This window comes from Ranitomeya variabilis, chromosome 5 (assembly GCF_051348905.1).
Source record: "Ranitomeya variabilis isolate aRanVar5 chromosome 5, aRanVar5.hap1, whole genome shotgun sequence".
Taxonomy (NCBI): domain Eukaryota; kingdom Metazoa; phylum Chordata; class Amphibia; order Anura; family Dendrobatidae; genus Ranitomeya; species Ranitomeya variabilis.
In genome coordinates this window covers 224,373,296-224,389,456 of record NC_135236.1, presented here as the reverse complement: position 1 = coordinate 224,389,456, position 16,161 = coordinate 224,373,296, and the positions used below count along the sequence as shown (strand labels likewise).

Below are 16,161 nucleotides of genomic sequence, written 5' to 3'. Positions count from 1 at the left end.
AGGAGCTCCAGTCCGTCCTGTTGTGGTGCCCAGTGGGTAAAATCGGGACCAGACAGCCTCCCTGCCTCTTATTACAAGGCCTTCCAAGAAATTTTAAGCCCATATCTCTTGAGACTATGTAACGAAGTACTATAGCAGGAGCTGTATTTCCTAAGCAAGTTCTAGAAGCCCACATTTCATTAATACATAAAGAGGGCAAGGATCCAGAGTTGTGTAGCAGCTATAGGCCAATATCATTGTTAAATAATGATTTAAAACTTTTTGCAAACATGCTTGCCAAAAGGTTGGGCACGCTCATGGACACGCTTGTTTCACCAAAACAAACGGGCTTTGTTGGAGGCAGGGAGAGCAAAGACAATTCAATACGAGTGCCGCACCTGATGCAGTACGCGAATATTCATTGCAGACCCTTAATATTATAAGGAACGGACGCAGAGAAAGAGTTCGACAGGGTGGACTCGACTTACATGCAAGAAACCCTCAAGAAATTTGGCTTTCCCTCAATAATAAATGCTATTTTCCAAATGTACATGTGCCCAACTGCGAGAGTAAAGGTAAATGGGGACCTATCCACACCTTTCGAGATCAGAAATGGTGTCGGCAGGGCTGCCTGCTATCCCCGTCTTTATTTATATTAGCTATGGAAACCTTCAACCAAAGCATCAGGCAACATCCAGATATTGAAGGAGTTCAAATAGAGGGTATGTCACACTAAGCGGCAGCCTTCGCAGATGACCTTTTGTTGTTGCTAACTAACCCTAATAAAGAAATCCCAGCAGCACTTGGAGTATTCAAAAAATTCTGGGATATGTCAAACTTTAAAATCAACATAGATAAATCGGAAGTGAGGAGTCTGAATATTCAGAACTCGACTTTACAGGAGATTAAGTCCAAATTTCCAATCAGGTGGACCTCATGGTATATCACATATCTGGGCATTAAACAAAGCCCTCAATGGCAATCGCTATTCACACTCAACTTTCTACCGCTCCTAAATTCCACAATATCAGCCACAGCCTAAATGAAGTGAGGTCAATTTGAAACCAAAGAGGTAATAGATATGTATGTGAAAAAAATTAAAACATAACTTTTACTGTGTAAGACCAAAGAATAAAAGCCCACGTGGGCTACCATAAATCCTTTAAAAACATGCAGACACAAACCATCAGGTTACTGTATACGGTCACTTGGGTAAAAATCTTATCAATCCTTCTGTCAATATATACACCTCCTCATAGACCAACAGTAATAGTTGACTATTTGCTAATACTAGCTGTCTCCTCTGTAGTATTGGAGGGAGTTTATAAGTGTGTCAATATAATCAAATTAGTACACTCTCACCATGTAACAGGGTATGTTCCCCTTCGACAGGCCCCGTTCATCTGTGTAAGTGCTTAGCCCGTTTGCTTGAGGTTGAGGCTCCGATGCAGTGTTTACTCTCGACGTGTTTCATGTGGTCAAGACTCATCAGGAGACTTAGGCTAGGTTCACATCGCATTAGCTAACGCTGATGCCCATAAGCGCTTTTTTGCTACAATCGCGCTAACGCATGGTACCATTGCATTAGCATGAGTTAGCATTAGAGGTTTATGCACAGCGTGTGTTAGACTTATCGTACCCGAAAACGCGGCAAACCGCGTTCGAGGGTGCGTCACAAAGGAATGCATCATCGCTGACGTATGCCAATTTTGACATGGGTTAGGATGCGTTACGATAATTTAAGTCTATGGGTGCATTAACGGATCCCATATCCCCCTTCCAGCACCTTTGTCACAGCCTGCTTCTCTGGCTGTGTGGCATTAACAGCTTGCCCTGTCTATGTTTAAAGCCTCCCGCGTCTCTGGCTCCAATGTGTGTCACTTCTGGTCTCCGTCCGTCACTTCTGGTATTTGGAACGCATCAGATACAGGTGGCACGCATACACATATCCAGATTCACATCAGCTGTTTCTAGGTTCCGGTATGTGGAATGCAGCGGCCGGGATGAAAACAAACATCATCTCCGCTTGCTGCGCTCATCCGCACAAACATATCTATTTATACCAAATGCCTCTCTGCGATCTTATCTTATATAATTATGCCACTCTTATTATGTTTAGTGATGAGCGAATATACTCATTACTCGAGATTTCCCGAGCACGCTCGGGTGACCTCCAAGTATTTTTTAGTGCTCGGAGATTTAGGCCATGTTCACACTTTGCGGTTTTTACCGCGGAACCGCCGCGATTTTGATGCTGCGGGTCCGCAGCAGTTTCCATTGCATTTACATGTAAACCCTATGGAAACCGCAAACCGCTGTGCACATGCTGCGGGAAAAACCACGCAGAAACACAGCGGTTTACAACCCACAGCATGTCACTTCTTTATGCAGAATCGCTGCGATTTTGCACACATAGAAATGCATTGAACCGCTTACTTCCCGCATGGGGCTGTGCCCACTTTGCGGGAAGTAAGCGGATAATGTGCGGGTGGTACCCGGGGTGGAGGAGAGGAGACTCTCCTCCAGGCCCTGGGAACCATATTTGGGGTAAAAAAAAAGAATTAAAAAATCATGTATACTCACCTCTCAGCGCTGCACGCGGCCGGCCGGTCAGAGTTGCTGTGCGAACAGGACCTGCGGTGACGTCGTGGTCACATGACCGTGACGTCGCGGTCACATGACCGTGACGTCACGAAGGGTCCTTCTCGCACATCATCTTTGGAACCGGACCGCCGGGTGCAGCGCCGAGGAGATCGAGACGTCAGAGGGTGAGTATATAAACTTTTTTTTTTTAATTTTAACATTACTATTGATGCTGCATATTGCTGCATATGCAGCATCAATAGTATAGGCGGAAACCCGCAGCGGAAAACGCGGAACAAACCGCGATAAATCTGCAGGGATAACCGCAGCGGTTTTTGCCCTGCAGATTTATCAAATCTGCTGCGGGAGAACCCGCAGAGGTCACCCGCAAAGTGTGAACATGGCCTTAGTTTTCCTTGCAGCAGCTGAATGATTTACATCTGTTAGCCAGCTTGATTACATGTTGGGATTCCCTAGCAACCAGGCAACCCCCAAATGTACTTATGCTGGCTAACAGATGTAAAACATTCAGCTGTGGCAATAAAAACTAAATTTCCAAGCACTAAAAAATACTAGGAGGACCCCCGAGCATGCTCGGGAAATCTCGAGTAACGAGTATATTCGCTCATCACTAATTATGTTCATCATATTTCATGGGCATATAAAAAGTCTGTGCAGGTAAGAGCTCATCAGCTCTGATAATTATCGATATATGTAGCTCAATGGAAAGAAATCAATCTCCCCTTCAGATATAGAACCCCATGGGAGTCAAAAGGAAAATCTACTCAATGTTCACAATAATAAACCCAGCTGGACAAAGCTGTTGGTTAGGATAAAAAAGAGACCCCATTCACACATATTAAAGCACACTATTCAGCTGCTAGAAAAATATACGAATACCTAAAGATTAAAAGATAAATTAGTTTTTACCCAAAAAAAGACAGGAAGGATATATAAAGGAGGGTTCAAGTTTACACTTAGTCAGAAAAAGACGAGTACTAGAGAAAGAGAACGGAGAGCAGGATACCCCAAGAATTTAATGGAAGGAGAGGGATATTCATTTATATCAGTATGTCTTATCCCTAATAAAAAACTAAAATACGGTAGTCTTTTCCCTACCTAACAGTAGAGGTTGGCACCCTACGCCGTGGTGCCCCCACTCCTCGGCGGCTCGACTACTGCACTTTCCTTAGTTGTCCCTTTTGTATCAGAGATAACTCTGATAAGATAGTTGTTCTTTTGGGCCGTGTGAGGCAGTGGTGTGTAGCTGGTATAGCCAGCATGTCCCAAATGCAATCACCAGACATATATTTTATATACTTGGGCTAATCACTCCAACACATTGATGCCACTCCCATCACCATTAGCTAGAGTCATGGATTTGCCAGGGCTCTACCTTCACCAGACTCTAACAAAGTCAACAGACTTCCTTGATATGATCAGAACCAGAGTAGAAACGCTCTTTGTAGATGTTATACTGCCCTCGCTCTCGGAGATGCAGGCTAGTCTTACTGATCACCCGATCAACTTCCTCCATTTCTCCAGGCTTATAAAAGCCTTAGATCCTTATCTACCGGCTGGTACCCCAACCAGGGAGCTTACCATCTTTGAAACACTAATAACACAAATTAAACATCCAAGGAGTGTATTGACAAAGATGTATCAGACACTCATAACTGACTCTATTCCTTTAAGGCAAGCTTATATATCAGACACTCATAACTGACTCTATTCCTTTAAGGCAAGCTTATATATCAATGTGGGAAAGAGACTTAGGTCCCAAACTAGGGGACTGGGAGGTGGAGCACATCTATAAAACTCATTTGGCCCGCCCAAATGCGTCAAGAGTCCAGGAAAACGCTTACAAAATTGTCACAAGATGGTATACTACCCTGGATAAAACGCATATCTGGTTTCCCAACATGCTGGTGATGTGGGATGGCTAACACACTCCTGCACATTTGGTGGTCATGTGAGAAGATCAAGCCATGTTGGAGGAACACCCTGAAAATTATCACTAAGATGTGCTCGCTTCCTGAGCCCCCACAACCGAACCTTATTTTCCTTAACTAGACTAGCAGCCCATCCCAATCCAGACATAAAACACTACTATTACTTCTATTGGCGGCAGCTAAGCTACTAATTCCACCAAGGTGGGGCACCCAAAATTGCCCAAGCACCTCAGAGTGGGTTTATAAAGTTAATCAGCTTTATCACATTGAAGAGGTAGCTGCTTATGCCCACTACTCCCAGGACAAAAATATAGTAGAGTCTGGGCTCCATGGATAGTATATAGGAAATCCAAGGAATATATAGATCTAGTAGGGAGACAGACCTCCACCTCACTATGTAGTCGTATCAACCTGAAAACAAATTAATAATACAATTAATGACCATTCCATAAATGCAATTCATTGCTAGGCCTCCTCTTGGACCCGTCCAGACATGAACTTGATCCGCCAATCCTCTCATTCATCCTTTCTGGGCAACACCTCAAATTACTTATGCTTTCTTCCCCGTCTTTTCTCTCTTATCTTTCTCCGTTATATGTTAGATATGTTTTAAAGCTTAACAGTACACGCAAGTCACCACGCCAATGAATGCTCGTACATCAGAAAGAGGTATGCGACAACTGAACTTAAAGGACAGCTGTTCCATCAGAAGTACAGACCACACTTGCGAGAATGGAAGTACTAGACAATTCTTAGGCTACGTTCACATTTGCGTTGTGCGCCGCAGCGTCGGCGCCACAACGCAAACAAAAACGCGGCAAAACGCATGCACAACGCTGCGTTTTGCGCCGCATGCGTCCTTTTTTCTATTGATTTTGGACGCAGCAAAAATGCAACTTGCTGCGTCCTCTGCGCCCGGACGCGGGCGCCGCAGTGACGCATGCGGCGCAAAACGCAAGTGCACCGCATGTCCATGCGCCCCCATGTTAAATATAGGGGCGCATGACGCATGCGGCGACGCTGCGGCGCCCGACGCTGCGGCGCACACCGCAAATGTGAACGTAGCCTTAGCCAGAGAGCTGATAACTCATGCCTCCTAAATTTGAACTACGAATATAGATACTGGCGATGGATTTTATGAAGCAAAACAAGGCATTTTACATCCATATCCTATATATGGACACCTGTTATTATATGAATGTTTTAACTAATTGCAAGATATGTAATCATATATGTGGCACTTGTATTGTTTAAATTTGCTTTTAATTTGTTTTTATTTAAAAGATGATTAAAATAAATACCGTAAGTATCATATAACTGTGTTGAGACATCTATAGGAGTGATCTATTGGTCAGATTATGTCCTCATTTATTTAACAATCAAGAATCAATATTCAGCTTTTAGATCCCCTAGATGGCGCTTAAATACCTGTTTACTACTTAATGTTGGCTTTGTTGATGATGACATTTCTACAAACCTCTATTTCATATGCAATGACAAAGTCATGGTAGCAGACAAAACCATTTGGTCCGCTCACAAAGCTCTTATTAGAGGTATTTTTATTAAGTGAGCCCGTTTCTCTAAAAGAAATATGGAAAAAGCTTCAAACAATCTTGATTGCCCAAATTCAACAGCTGGAAGAAATAAATAAAGCCTCCCCTATACCAAAATAGTATATTAAGTCTAAGGGCTCATACTCATTTGCGAGAAAAACTGATGAATGCAATTCGATAAAAATTCAATAGGTGACATCTCATCTGCGATTTTTTTTTTTTTTCCTCAGCTGAAATCGGACTGAGAAAAAAATTGCAGCATGCTGCGATTTGCTGCGTATCTCGGACGAGACTTGCCAATGAAGTCAATAGGTGCGAGAAAAAAATTGCACGGCATGGGTTCAGCTACTGCACGTCCATTGGTCTGTCCTGGAGTGGCACCTGGCGTTTATCGGGAGCCAAGTCTAACCTCACCATCAAAGGCTCTAGTGAATAGTCAGGTGTTCGCTTAGTCACGGGCCTACAGGCTCTCCACGGTCCTTGGCGCAGTGGTTCCACAAAAGCACATTTGTGACACTAAGAGACCTAAAAAACAAGAGGTTAAAACCAAAATAAAATTTTTAGAAGGTCCTAATAATTCACATATTCCTAATACAAATGAAATAGCAAATGCATTTGCTAATTACTACCATAAGCTCTATAACCTAAAACATGATCCCTCCACCACCCAACCATTTACTGAAAGTATTCAGCCATATCTCGCTAAATTAAAGGGAACCTGTCACCCCCAAAATGGAAGATGAGCTAAGCCCACCAGCATCAGGGGCTTATCTACAGCATTCTGTAATGCTGTAGATAAGCCTCCAATGTATCCTGAAAGATGACAAAAAGAGGTTAGATTATACTCACCCAGGGGCGGTCCAGTCCGATGGGCGTCGCGGTCCAGGGCCTCCTATCTTCTTATGAAGACGTCTTCTTCTTGTTTTCACGCTGCGGCTCTGGCGCAGGCATACTTTGTCTACCCTGTTGAGGGCAGAGCAAAGTACTGCAGTGCGCAGGTGCTAGGAAAGGTCAGAGGCCCGGCGCCTGCGCACTGCAATACTTTATTCTGCCCTCAAAAGGGCAAAGTACGCCTGCGCCAGAGCTGCAGCTTGAAGACAAGAAGAGAACATCAACCTATGAAGATGGGAGGCCCCAGAGCAGACAGCGACGCCCATCGGATCGGACCGCCCGCCCAGGTGAGTATAATCTAACCTTTTTCTCATCTTTCAGGATACATTGGGGGCTTATCTACAGCATTCCAGAATGACGTAGATAAGCCCCTGATGCCGGTGGGCTTAGCTCATCATCCATTTTGGGGGTGACATGTTCCCTTTAAGCCTTCCCCACATTTCGTCAGAACAGCTTGAAAGTCTTAACTCTTCCTTCTTTGTTCAAGAGATTCAAAATATCATCAAAACAACTAAAAGTACCTCTGCCCTGGGCCCCAATTGGCTACCTAATGAATACTACCACCAATTATCATCTAGCCTTTCCTCTTACCTACATAGGACCTTTAACTTATGGCAAATCTCAGAATTAGAGATTGGCGAACCCAAACAGTAAAGTTCAGGCATGAACCCTAAACATGGATTTTACCAGGAAGGGTGTTCCTTTTGGGTTCGGCACCCTGAACATCAGGTGTTTACCACGCTGTCATCTGCATGACAGTGATAGAAACATCGGCGGCTCTGATCGGCAGCAAGATCACTACCACCGGTCAGAGCGCTGCAGTTCCCACACCGTTAGATGACCGCGTGAGCCCGCAGCTGTGACCGGAGTTAAAATGTTTACCAACAGGAACAGGACTTCTACTCCCATCAGCCTACACCAGCTAAAAACAGCAAGAACAGGCAGAGGTTTATGGGAGTATTCATCAGCTGGCACCTGCACTATAAATAAATTAAAAAAAATTATGTGGGTTCCCTTTTATTTTAGATAACCAGCCATGCAAAACTGACAGTTTTGAGCTGCAACCCTCAGCTGCCCGCTTTAGCAAGGCTGGATATCAAGAGTAGAGGGGTACCCACGTCATTTTTTAAAATTATTTAAATAATTTACAAAATGGAGTAGGGTCCCCCCCATTTTTGACGACCAGCCAAGCTAAAACAGGCAGCTTGGGGCTGGTATTCTTAGGCTGGTGAGGGGCCACAAAAATAGCAGACCGCATCCGCCCCAGAAAAGGTGCATTTATTAGATGCGACAATTCTGGCACTTTGCTCGGCTCTTCCCACTTGCCCTGTGGCGGTGGCAAGTGGGGTTCATATTTGTGGCGTTGATGTCACCTTTGTATTTTCTGGTGACATCAAGCCCATGGCTTAGTAATGGAGAGGCGTCTATAAGACGGGTACCTATTCAATATTAATCCTATAGTTATCGTAAATAAACACAAAGCCAGTATAAAGTCCTTTATTTGAAATAAAAAAACACATTTTATTATTTAAAAATAACAAACAGTAAAACTGAAACTCACCTACCGCCAATTCCATTGAAGCCATGGTTTCCTGTAAAAAACATATAGACGCCTCTCCATTTTTAACCTGCCACCACCACAGGGCAAGTGTAAAGAACCGAGCAAAGCACCAGAATTGGTGCATCTAAAATATGCATCTTTTCTGGGGCGGCTGCGGGCTATTTTTAGGCTGGGGGAGGCAATATCCATGCCTTGTCTGCTACGTTGTTAACAGAATCTGTGTTCTCAAGACACGAGTTGTGTCGGAGCACAAAGTGGCTGACTCAGTCACTTACCCCAGCAGGCCACCAAGCAGGCCACGGGTATCATTAGAAATCTTTGTCTTATAGTAAATGTTGCTTTCCCCCATCCAGGGTAATATTAGTAATATATCCTCATCTGGTGCTCGGGGGCGGTGACACCATGGGCCTCAGTGATTTCAAATGCCAGGGCTGAATTTCAGTCCCAGTCCGTACATGCCTTGAGGCCATAATCTATACTCTCACAAAACCAGGTAAACCCCGTTTCCCCAGGAAATTTTAGACCTATTTCGCTGCTAAATTATGACATTAAGATCTTCTTAAAATGAATAGCTTCTAAGCTACATAAAGTATTATCCTCCCTAGTAGCCCCTGATCAAGTTGGCTTTAGAGCAGGAAGCCAGGCTAAGGACTGCATGAGACAGATGACAGATTTAGTTAAGATAGCCGAGTTGTCTAGGTTCCCCAATGTGCTCTTGTCTTTGGATGCAGAGAAAGCATTTCAGAGTACAATGGGAATATCTGAATAAAGTTCTTACTAAATTTGGCTTTTTGAGTCCCATTAAATCTGCAGTCATGTCTCTGTACTCCAACCGAAATGCAGCTGTTCTAGTCTGTTTTCCTATCATCAGGATTTGCCATCACCAATGGGACCCGCCAGGAATGTCCACTTTCTCCAATAATATTTGCTCTAGTTCTTGGGACCCCTGGCTGAGTCCATTCATGCCAATCCAGATATCTCAGGAATAAAAGTTGGCGATGTTGATCGGACTTTAAGCTGATGATGCTATTATATCATGTACAAATGTTGAAAAATATCTTCAGTTTATTATAAAATCTTTAGCTGCCTTTGCTGAAGCTTACCTTCTCAATGTGACATTGGTGCTTTTTGCACAAAACTTGTCTTCAGCTGCATTTTTGAAAGACCAACTCAGTTCTTAGGGTACTGTCACACAGTGGCACTTTGATCGCTACGACGGTACGATCCGTGACGTTCCAGCGATATCCATATGATATCGCAGTGTCTGACACGCTACTGCGATCAGGGACCCCGCTGAGAATCGTACGTCGTAGCAGATCGTTTGGAACTTTATTTCGTCGCTGGATCTCCCGCTGTCATCGCTGGATCGTTGTGTGTGACAGCGATCCAGCGATGCGTTCGCTTGTAACCAGGGTAAACATCGGGTTACTAAGCGCAGGGCCGCGCTTAGTAACCTGATGTTTACCGTGGTTACCAGCGTAAAAGTAAAAAAAAAAAAAAACGTACATACTCACATTCCGGTGTCCTTCAGGTCCCTTGCCGTCTGCTTCCCGCTCTGACTGACTGCCGGCCGGAAAGTAAGAGCAGATCACAGCGGTGACGTCACCGCTGTGATCTGCTTTCACTTTACAGCGGCACTCAGTCAGTGCGGGAAGCAGACGGCAAGGGACCTGAAGGACACCGGAATGTGAGTATGTACGGTTTGTTTTTTTTACTTTTACGCTGGTAACCAGGGTAAACATCGGGTTACTAAGCGCGGCCCAGCGCTTAGTAACCCGATGTTTACCCTGGTTACCCGGGGTCTTCGGCATCGTTGGTCGCTGGAGAGCGGTCTGTGTGACAGCTCTCCAGCGACCACACAACGACTTTCCAACGATCACGGCCAGGTCGTATCGCTGGTCGTGATCGTTGGATAGTTGCACAGTACCCTTAACAGTACCCTAGAGTGTGACAGTACCCTTAACAAAAAAAAGCTGATTTCTTTGTTTACATAGATGGTAGGATATGCTGTCTGAACTGAAATTAACATACTGTGCCCCCTGAATATAAAATGAATACACTGGGTCATCTGAATAAATCCTATAACCCTGATTATACAAATACTAAATTGTTTCCAATAAACATACAATATACTGTGCTGAAATTTAGCTTTGGCATTTGAAAACTCACAGGCCAATGCTGTCTCTATTAAAATTTATTTTCTTGGAGGAAATCAAGAATTACTACATGTCCTCGTATGTCCAATTATACAGATATTAATTATTATGCTTTGTTTATATAGCGCCATCATATCTGCTGTACAGATGTAATCAATGGGGCTCACAATCTAAATTCCCTATCAGTAGGTCTTTGGAGTGTGGGTATGTGCACACGTCAGGATTTCTTGCAGAAATTTTCCTGACAAAAAAATGGAAATTTCTGCCAGAAATCTGCATGCGTTTTTTTTCGCGTTTTTTGATGCGTTTTTTGTGCGTTTTTTCCCAGATGCATGGAATTGCGGGAAAAACGCAGAAAATCCGCAAAATTAATGAACATGCTCATTTTTTTACCGCGATGCATTTTTTTCGTGGAAAAAAACGCATCCATGTGCACAAAATATGCAGAATGCATTCTAAATGATAGAATGCATAATGCATGCATTTTTAATGAGTTTTTATAGCGTTTTTAGCGTGAAAACCTGAACGTGTGCACATAGCCTGTAGCAGGAAACCTGATTAACCAGAGGAAACCCACAAAAACATGGGCAGAACCTACAGACTCCTTGCAGATGTCCTTGGTGGCATTTGAATCCATGACCCCAGCGCTGCAAAGCAACAGTGATAACCACTGTACCTATATAAGATATAATAATAATATTGCAACATAAATTCTGCCAGACCATAACCAAATACTACCAGCATATACACTATAATAGTAATATGACCATACTGATCATTAATCAAATAACCGTTCTAGGACTGATATTACCCTACAGTTGTCCAATAATTGACTGTGTCCTACTTCACTACACTTCTAGTTTTATACTTTATTCTGCATAGCATTTGGTTTATTCTATATATTACATTGATACATCTACATGTAATTGCCTTTGTTTTTTGCTATCCTCTATATACAAAAACCTAAAGTGATGAACTAGACTATAAGTTGGTATGCATGCAATGTGTAGGCGCATGTTCACACTGGCCACTGAACAAACAAAACCTAAGCTAAGGCTGGTTTCACATTTGCAGTTGTGTCCGCAGCGTTTGTGCCGCAATTTTTTCCTCATGTGTTGTGTATTCCTATCTTTAACATTGGGGACGCAGGTGTCTGCGATTGGTTGCGTTTTGCCGCGTTTGACGACGCATGCGTCGTTTCGTCATCTGCAGTTTGGCGTGGTAAACGCTACATGTAGTGATTTTAGAGGCATCAATTTGCCGCCTAGAAACGTGTGCAGTTGTTAGCGGAAGGAATGCGGCAAAAAAAACGCATTACGGTCTATGCGTTTGCTTGCGTTTGTGAACGCATGCGTTGCATCACAGGAAAACATGTCTAGCCACTGATAAGCCACCCCCCACATACAAACTGATAAGAGGAGGGAGTGGGCATTGGCAGGTCACTACACAGCAGACTGAGAAGCAGACCAGACGCAGGAAAGCATCATGGAGGAACAAGACTCTGAACAATGTGAGTATATCCTAGCCAATGTCTTTATTTTCTATTTTCTGTCTCTAGATGTCCTAATTTCTGCCTTTTTTTTCTTTCTGCATGCATCAGAATGTCATCTTCTGAGGAGGAGCAACGTCCTGGGCCTGCACAAGGGGAAAATGTCAGTGAAGTGAGTACTCACCTCTTCAGATTGGTAAGTATTCTCTGTCACATCTATACGTGTCAAATTTTTTTTTTTTCCTTTTTCTAGAGCAGTTCTTCCACTGTAGCAGAGGCTGAGCAGGAGCAGCGGGGACACGGTCGGGTGGCAAGGCAGCAGCGTGTAAGTATACCTGGCTGACTGTTTATTGTATCCTGACTTTACAATTCTTGTATGTACAATTGTTCATTTCTTTACTTTCCTCTTTCTTTACCTTTTTCTTCACTCCTTTTTTTTTTTCTTGACTTTCATGCCAGTTTTCTGTCTCTGTTTTCTTTCTTTTCCTTATGTTAATGTCTCCAACATTAATGTCTTTATTTATTTTTTAGGTTCTAGAACGGGATGAGGTCCTCATTGAAAATGACCTCCTAATCTCCCTGGTCCATGAGCGAGTCCCGATGTGGGACACCCGGGTTCTGCAGCACTCGGACAACGTGATGATCCGGAGGCTATGGAAGGAGGTGGCCAAAGCGATGTGGGATGGCTGGGACAACGCCCCGACTCGGGTCCGAAATGCATTTTGTAAGTATTGCAATGCGGTGTGCTGCAGCAGTGACCTTGGCTGGGATCACACAACTGTGTGATGAGAGAAACTCTCAGCAGTTTCTCTCATCACACACAGTTGTGTGATTGTTCTATCTTCATACACGTTGATACGGTGTGTGATCCGACATACGGCATAAACTACTTCTGTCTCCCAAATAAGCAGACTGTTCTATGTAGTCTAACTTGTTTATTGGTAAACATGAGAGCGGTAAAACTATAAGAATATAAATGATATGGGTGACGCACTGCCTGCTGGGGAAACTCGGAGCAACTGGCAGCTGGAAGTTTACTTTCTTTCCAACCGGACTGCGGAGAGGAGGCGTCGCCCGGTGTCCTGCTGAGTATTACAACAGTACGCTTCGGCTCCATTAGAAGCGATCAATTATACTGATTGTAAAATGGCAAATCCCCTAAAGCAAGTTTTTAATAAGGACAGAACATTTCGTCCTAAGCGAAAATTTGAGCCTGGCACTCAGCGATTTGAACTACATAAGAAAGCGCAAGCTTCCCTCAATGCAGGGCTGGACCTAAAGTTGGCTGTCCAGCTGCCACACGAGGAGGACCAGAATGACTGGGTGGCAGTTCATGTTGTGGATTTTTTCAATCGCATCAATCTGATCTATGGTACAATCAGCGACAGCTGCACCGAGCAATCATGTCCTGTTATGTCTGGAGGTCCTAAGTATGAGTACCGGTGGCAAGATGAAAATAGATATCGAAAGCCCACAGCACTTTCTGCCCCCAAATACATGAATTTATTAATGGATTGGATAGAAGTTCAGATAAACAATGAAGGCATTTTCCCTACAAATGTCGGTACCCCTTTTCCAAAGAATTTTCTGCAAGTTGTGAAGAAAATGTTGTCCAGGCTATTTCGAGTATTCGTCCATGTTTACATTCATCATTTTGACAGAATAATACAAATGGGAGCAGAGGCTCATGTAAATACCTGCTACAAGCATTTTTACTACTTTGTAACAGAATTTAATCTGATAGACACCAAGGAACTTGAGCCACTGAAAGAAATGACACTGAGGATGTGCCACTGAGATGGGATTTCCCTTTTCATTATCCACTTCTCCTTGTTGCCTGTGGAAGTTTAACTGCTGAGATTTGCCCCTCTGCAACAGAGGGTTTCTTGGGAGAAGAAACTCTTTGAGCTTTTACAATGAATAGTTCACTGTATGTGATGTATTTTTAATCTATTTTTGATAGCATACACTTCTATCAAGCTGTGATAACTGAAGGCACCCTTCTTAAAAAAGTTGTACATTTCTGTCTCTTGAGATTTTATTTTTATATCTTGGCATTCTAGACATTGTTTACCTTTAGACTTTTCCATTAATGCAATAATTCCAGGTCTGTAGTATACAAACCATCTCAGGTTCTTGTATTTTAAATTACATGTTTACTGTTTGTATGACATTCACTGCCAGACAGACTTTAGCTGATTTTAATGGCTTTCCAAGTTTGGTCTGTGTAAAAGATAACCTTGCTTAATTCAATTAAAGTATTTCTGCAAAAAAAAAAAAAGAATATAAATGATATGGATAAGTATTGAGCCAAATAACAACACAACTGATACTTTACAAATAGCAGGCAAAATATACAGGATGATGCAACTTCTATATATAACTACATACAGCAGGTCACTGATAATCACACTTCCTATGTACTGGCTGCTATACAGTTAATCACATTCTGTAGAACGCTATATTGCAAGAACAGGGATAACAATCTTACCGGATAAACTTAACCAGGATGGCAAGCAAGTGAGGTAGTTCCAACACAGCAGATTAACACGTGTGTCCAGGGAAATACACAGAGAGAAAATGGAGTTTCCCCATCCCATGATACCTTGGTGCAATACCACAATGCAACACTCTATTACTAAAAAACACAGGTTATAAATTTAACCACCACTGGGTGGTGCTATAACACAGCAAAAACCAAAACATTAATAGTAGTGAACCTTTAATGCATGAAACGAGCTACACTGTCCTTATTAAAATGGACAGAACAGTGATCACGGTCAAAAGTGCATTGACTAACCATTATTTATATTTTTCAACAGTGCTCATAGTCAAAACACGTTGGCGTTCGATGAAGGATCGCTTCAAAAAGGACCTTCGTCAAGAGAGCTGGGTTCCTAGTGGTTCTGGAGCAAGGATCCGCAAATTTTTTCTTGAGACCGGTCCTTGCCCAGAGATCATAAGTATATTTTGTGGTGTAATGGGTTGTGTTGGATTGCCTAATCTGTATTTTTCTATTCCAGAAGATTTGGCGCTTTACTATTGTAAATGTTTTGTATTAATGTGTTTTTTTTTCTTCTTTTTTCACAGCACATGGAGCAGCACTCTTGACCCTGGTTCTGGAGCGGTCCTTCATCAAACAGCCACGGACACATTCCAGCCTTCCTGCAGCAAGTGGGCCTGCCACACAGACTGGAGACCAGGAAGCTGGTCCATCAGGTGTTCCCCGTCCCAGTCCTCTACCTCTTTTTTTTTTTTTTTTTTGGGGGGGGGGCTCTTCCCGGCAGCGGCAGAGGGCCTCGGACAGGTCACTCATGCCCGAGTTTTTGCACTTGAGCTCGGTCTTTCATGATGGACTCAAGGCGATGGGTGACCGACTGAATAGTGCCATAAACCATATGAATACACTTATCCAGGAGGTCACCAAAAGCCTTGCCCAAGTGAAAGCTGACGTCCAGAGGCTAGCACATCATTTTTTCAATAAAATAGAGATGGGTATGTCGGAACACCTTATTCCTGATCTCCAGCTTAGTGTCATGCAGGCCTGCAATGCTGCTTATGTGCAGGCTATGCAGCAGAGTCGGTATTTTCAGCATACAGTGGCGGCATATCAACCTGTGCCAACACTGTCGCGCTTGACCTCAATGCCGAGCTCTGCTGCATACCACTGCATGGCCACCTCCATTCCAAGCACCACCGGACACCACTACAGCACCACCACCATGCCGAGTGCTGTTGGACAGCCCACCGCCACCATGACAACTGCTGCTCCTGCTTGGACCTCCTCCACTGCCTCCACCATGTAGCAGCAGGACCCTGGCATGGCCTTCCGCTCCACCACCACCACAATGCAGCAGGACCCAGGCATGGCCTTCCCCACCACCATGCAGCAGCGGGACCCTGGCATGGCCTTCCGCTCCACCACCACCACGATGCAGCAGGATCCTGGCATGGCCTTCCGCTCTACGAGCACAATGCAGCAGCCATACCCTGACAG

General features: G+C 43.7%; 1 protein-coding gene and 1 long non-coding RNA gene across 2 annotated transcripts in view; one reads left to right on the top strand and one right to left on the bottom strand.

Moving 5' to 3' along the window:
* Positions 1–5,755: 5,755 nt before the first annotated feature.
* Positions 5,756–16,161, bottom strand: part of LOC143775562 (uncharacterized) — a 133,189-nt gene continuing 122,783 nt past the window's right edge. Inside the window, exon 3 of the long non-coding RNA XR_013215668.1 lies at positions 5,756–6,592. This is a non-coding gene — a long non-coding RNA (uncharacterized LOC143775562). The remainder of the gene's footprint in view (positions 6,593–16,161) is intronic.
* Positions 13,158–14,448, top strand: LOC143775561 (MOB kinase activator 3A). The gene has a single exon (XM_077263829.1). It carries the CDS (start codon positions 13,311–13,313, stop codon positions 13,959–13,961), a length of 651 nt encoding a protein of 216 aa, XP_077119944.1. The 5' UTR covers positions 13,158–13,310; the 3' UTR covers positions 13,962–14,448.

Excerpts from the sequence above, each read along its gene's own strand:
- LOC143775561 (XM_077263829.1), top strand. The coding sequence starts at position 13,311 with ATGGCAAATCCCCTAAAGCAAGTTTTTAATAAGGACAGAACATTTCGT.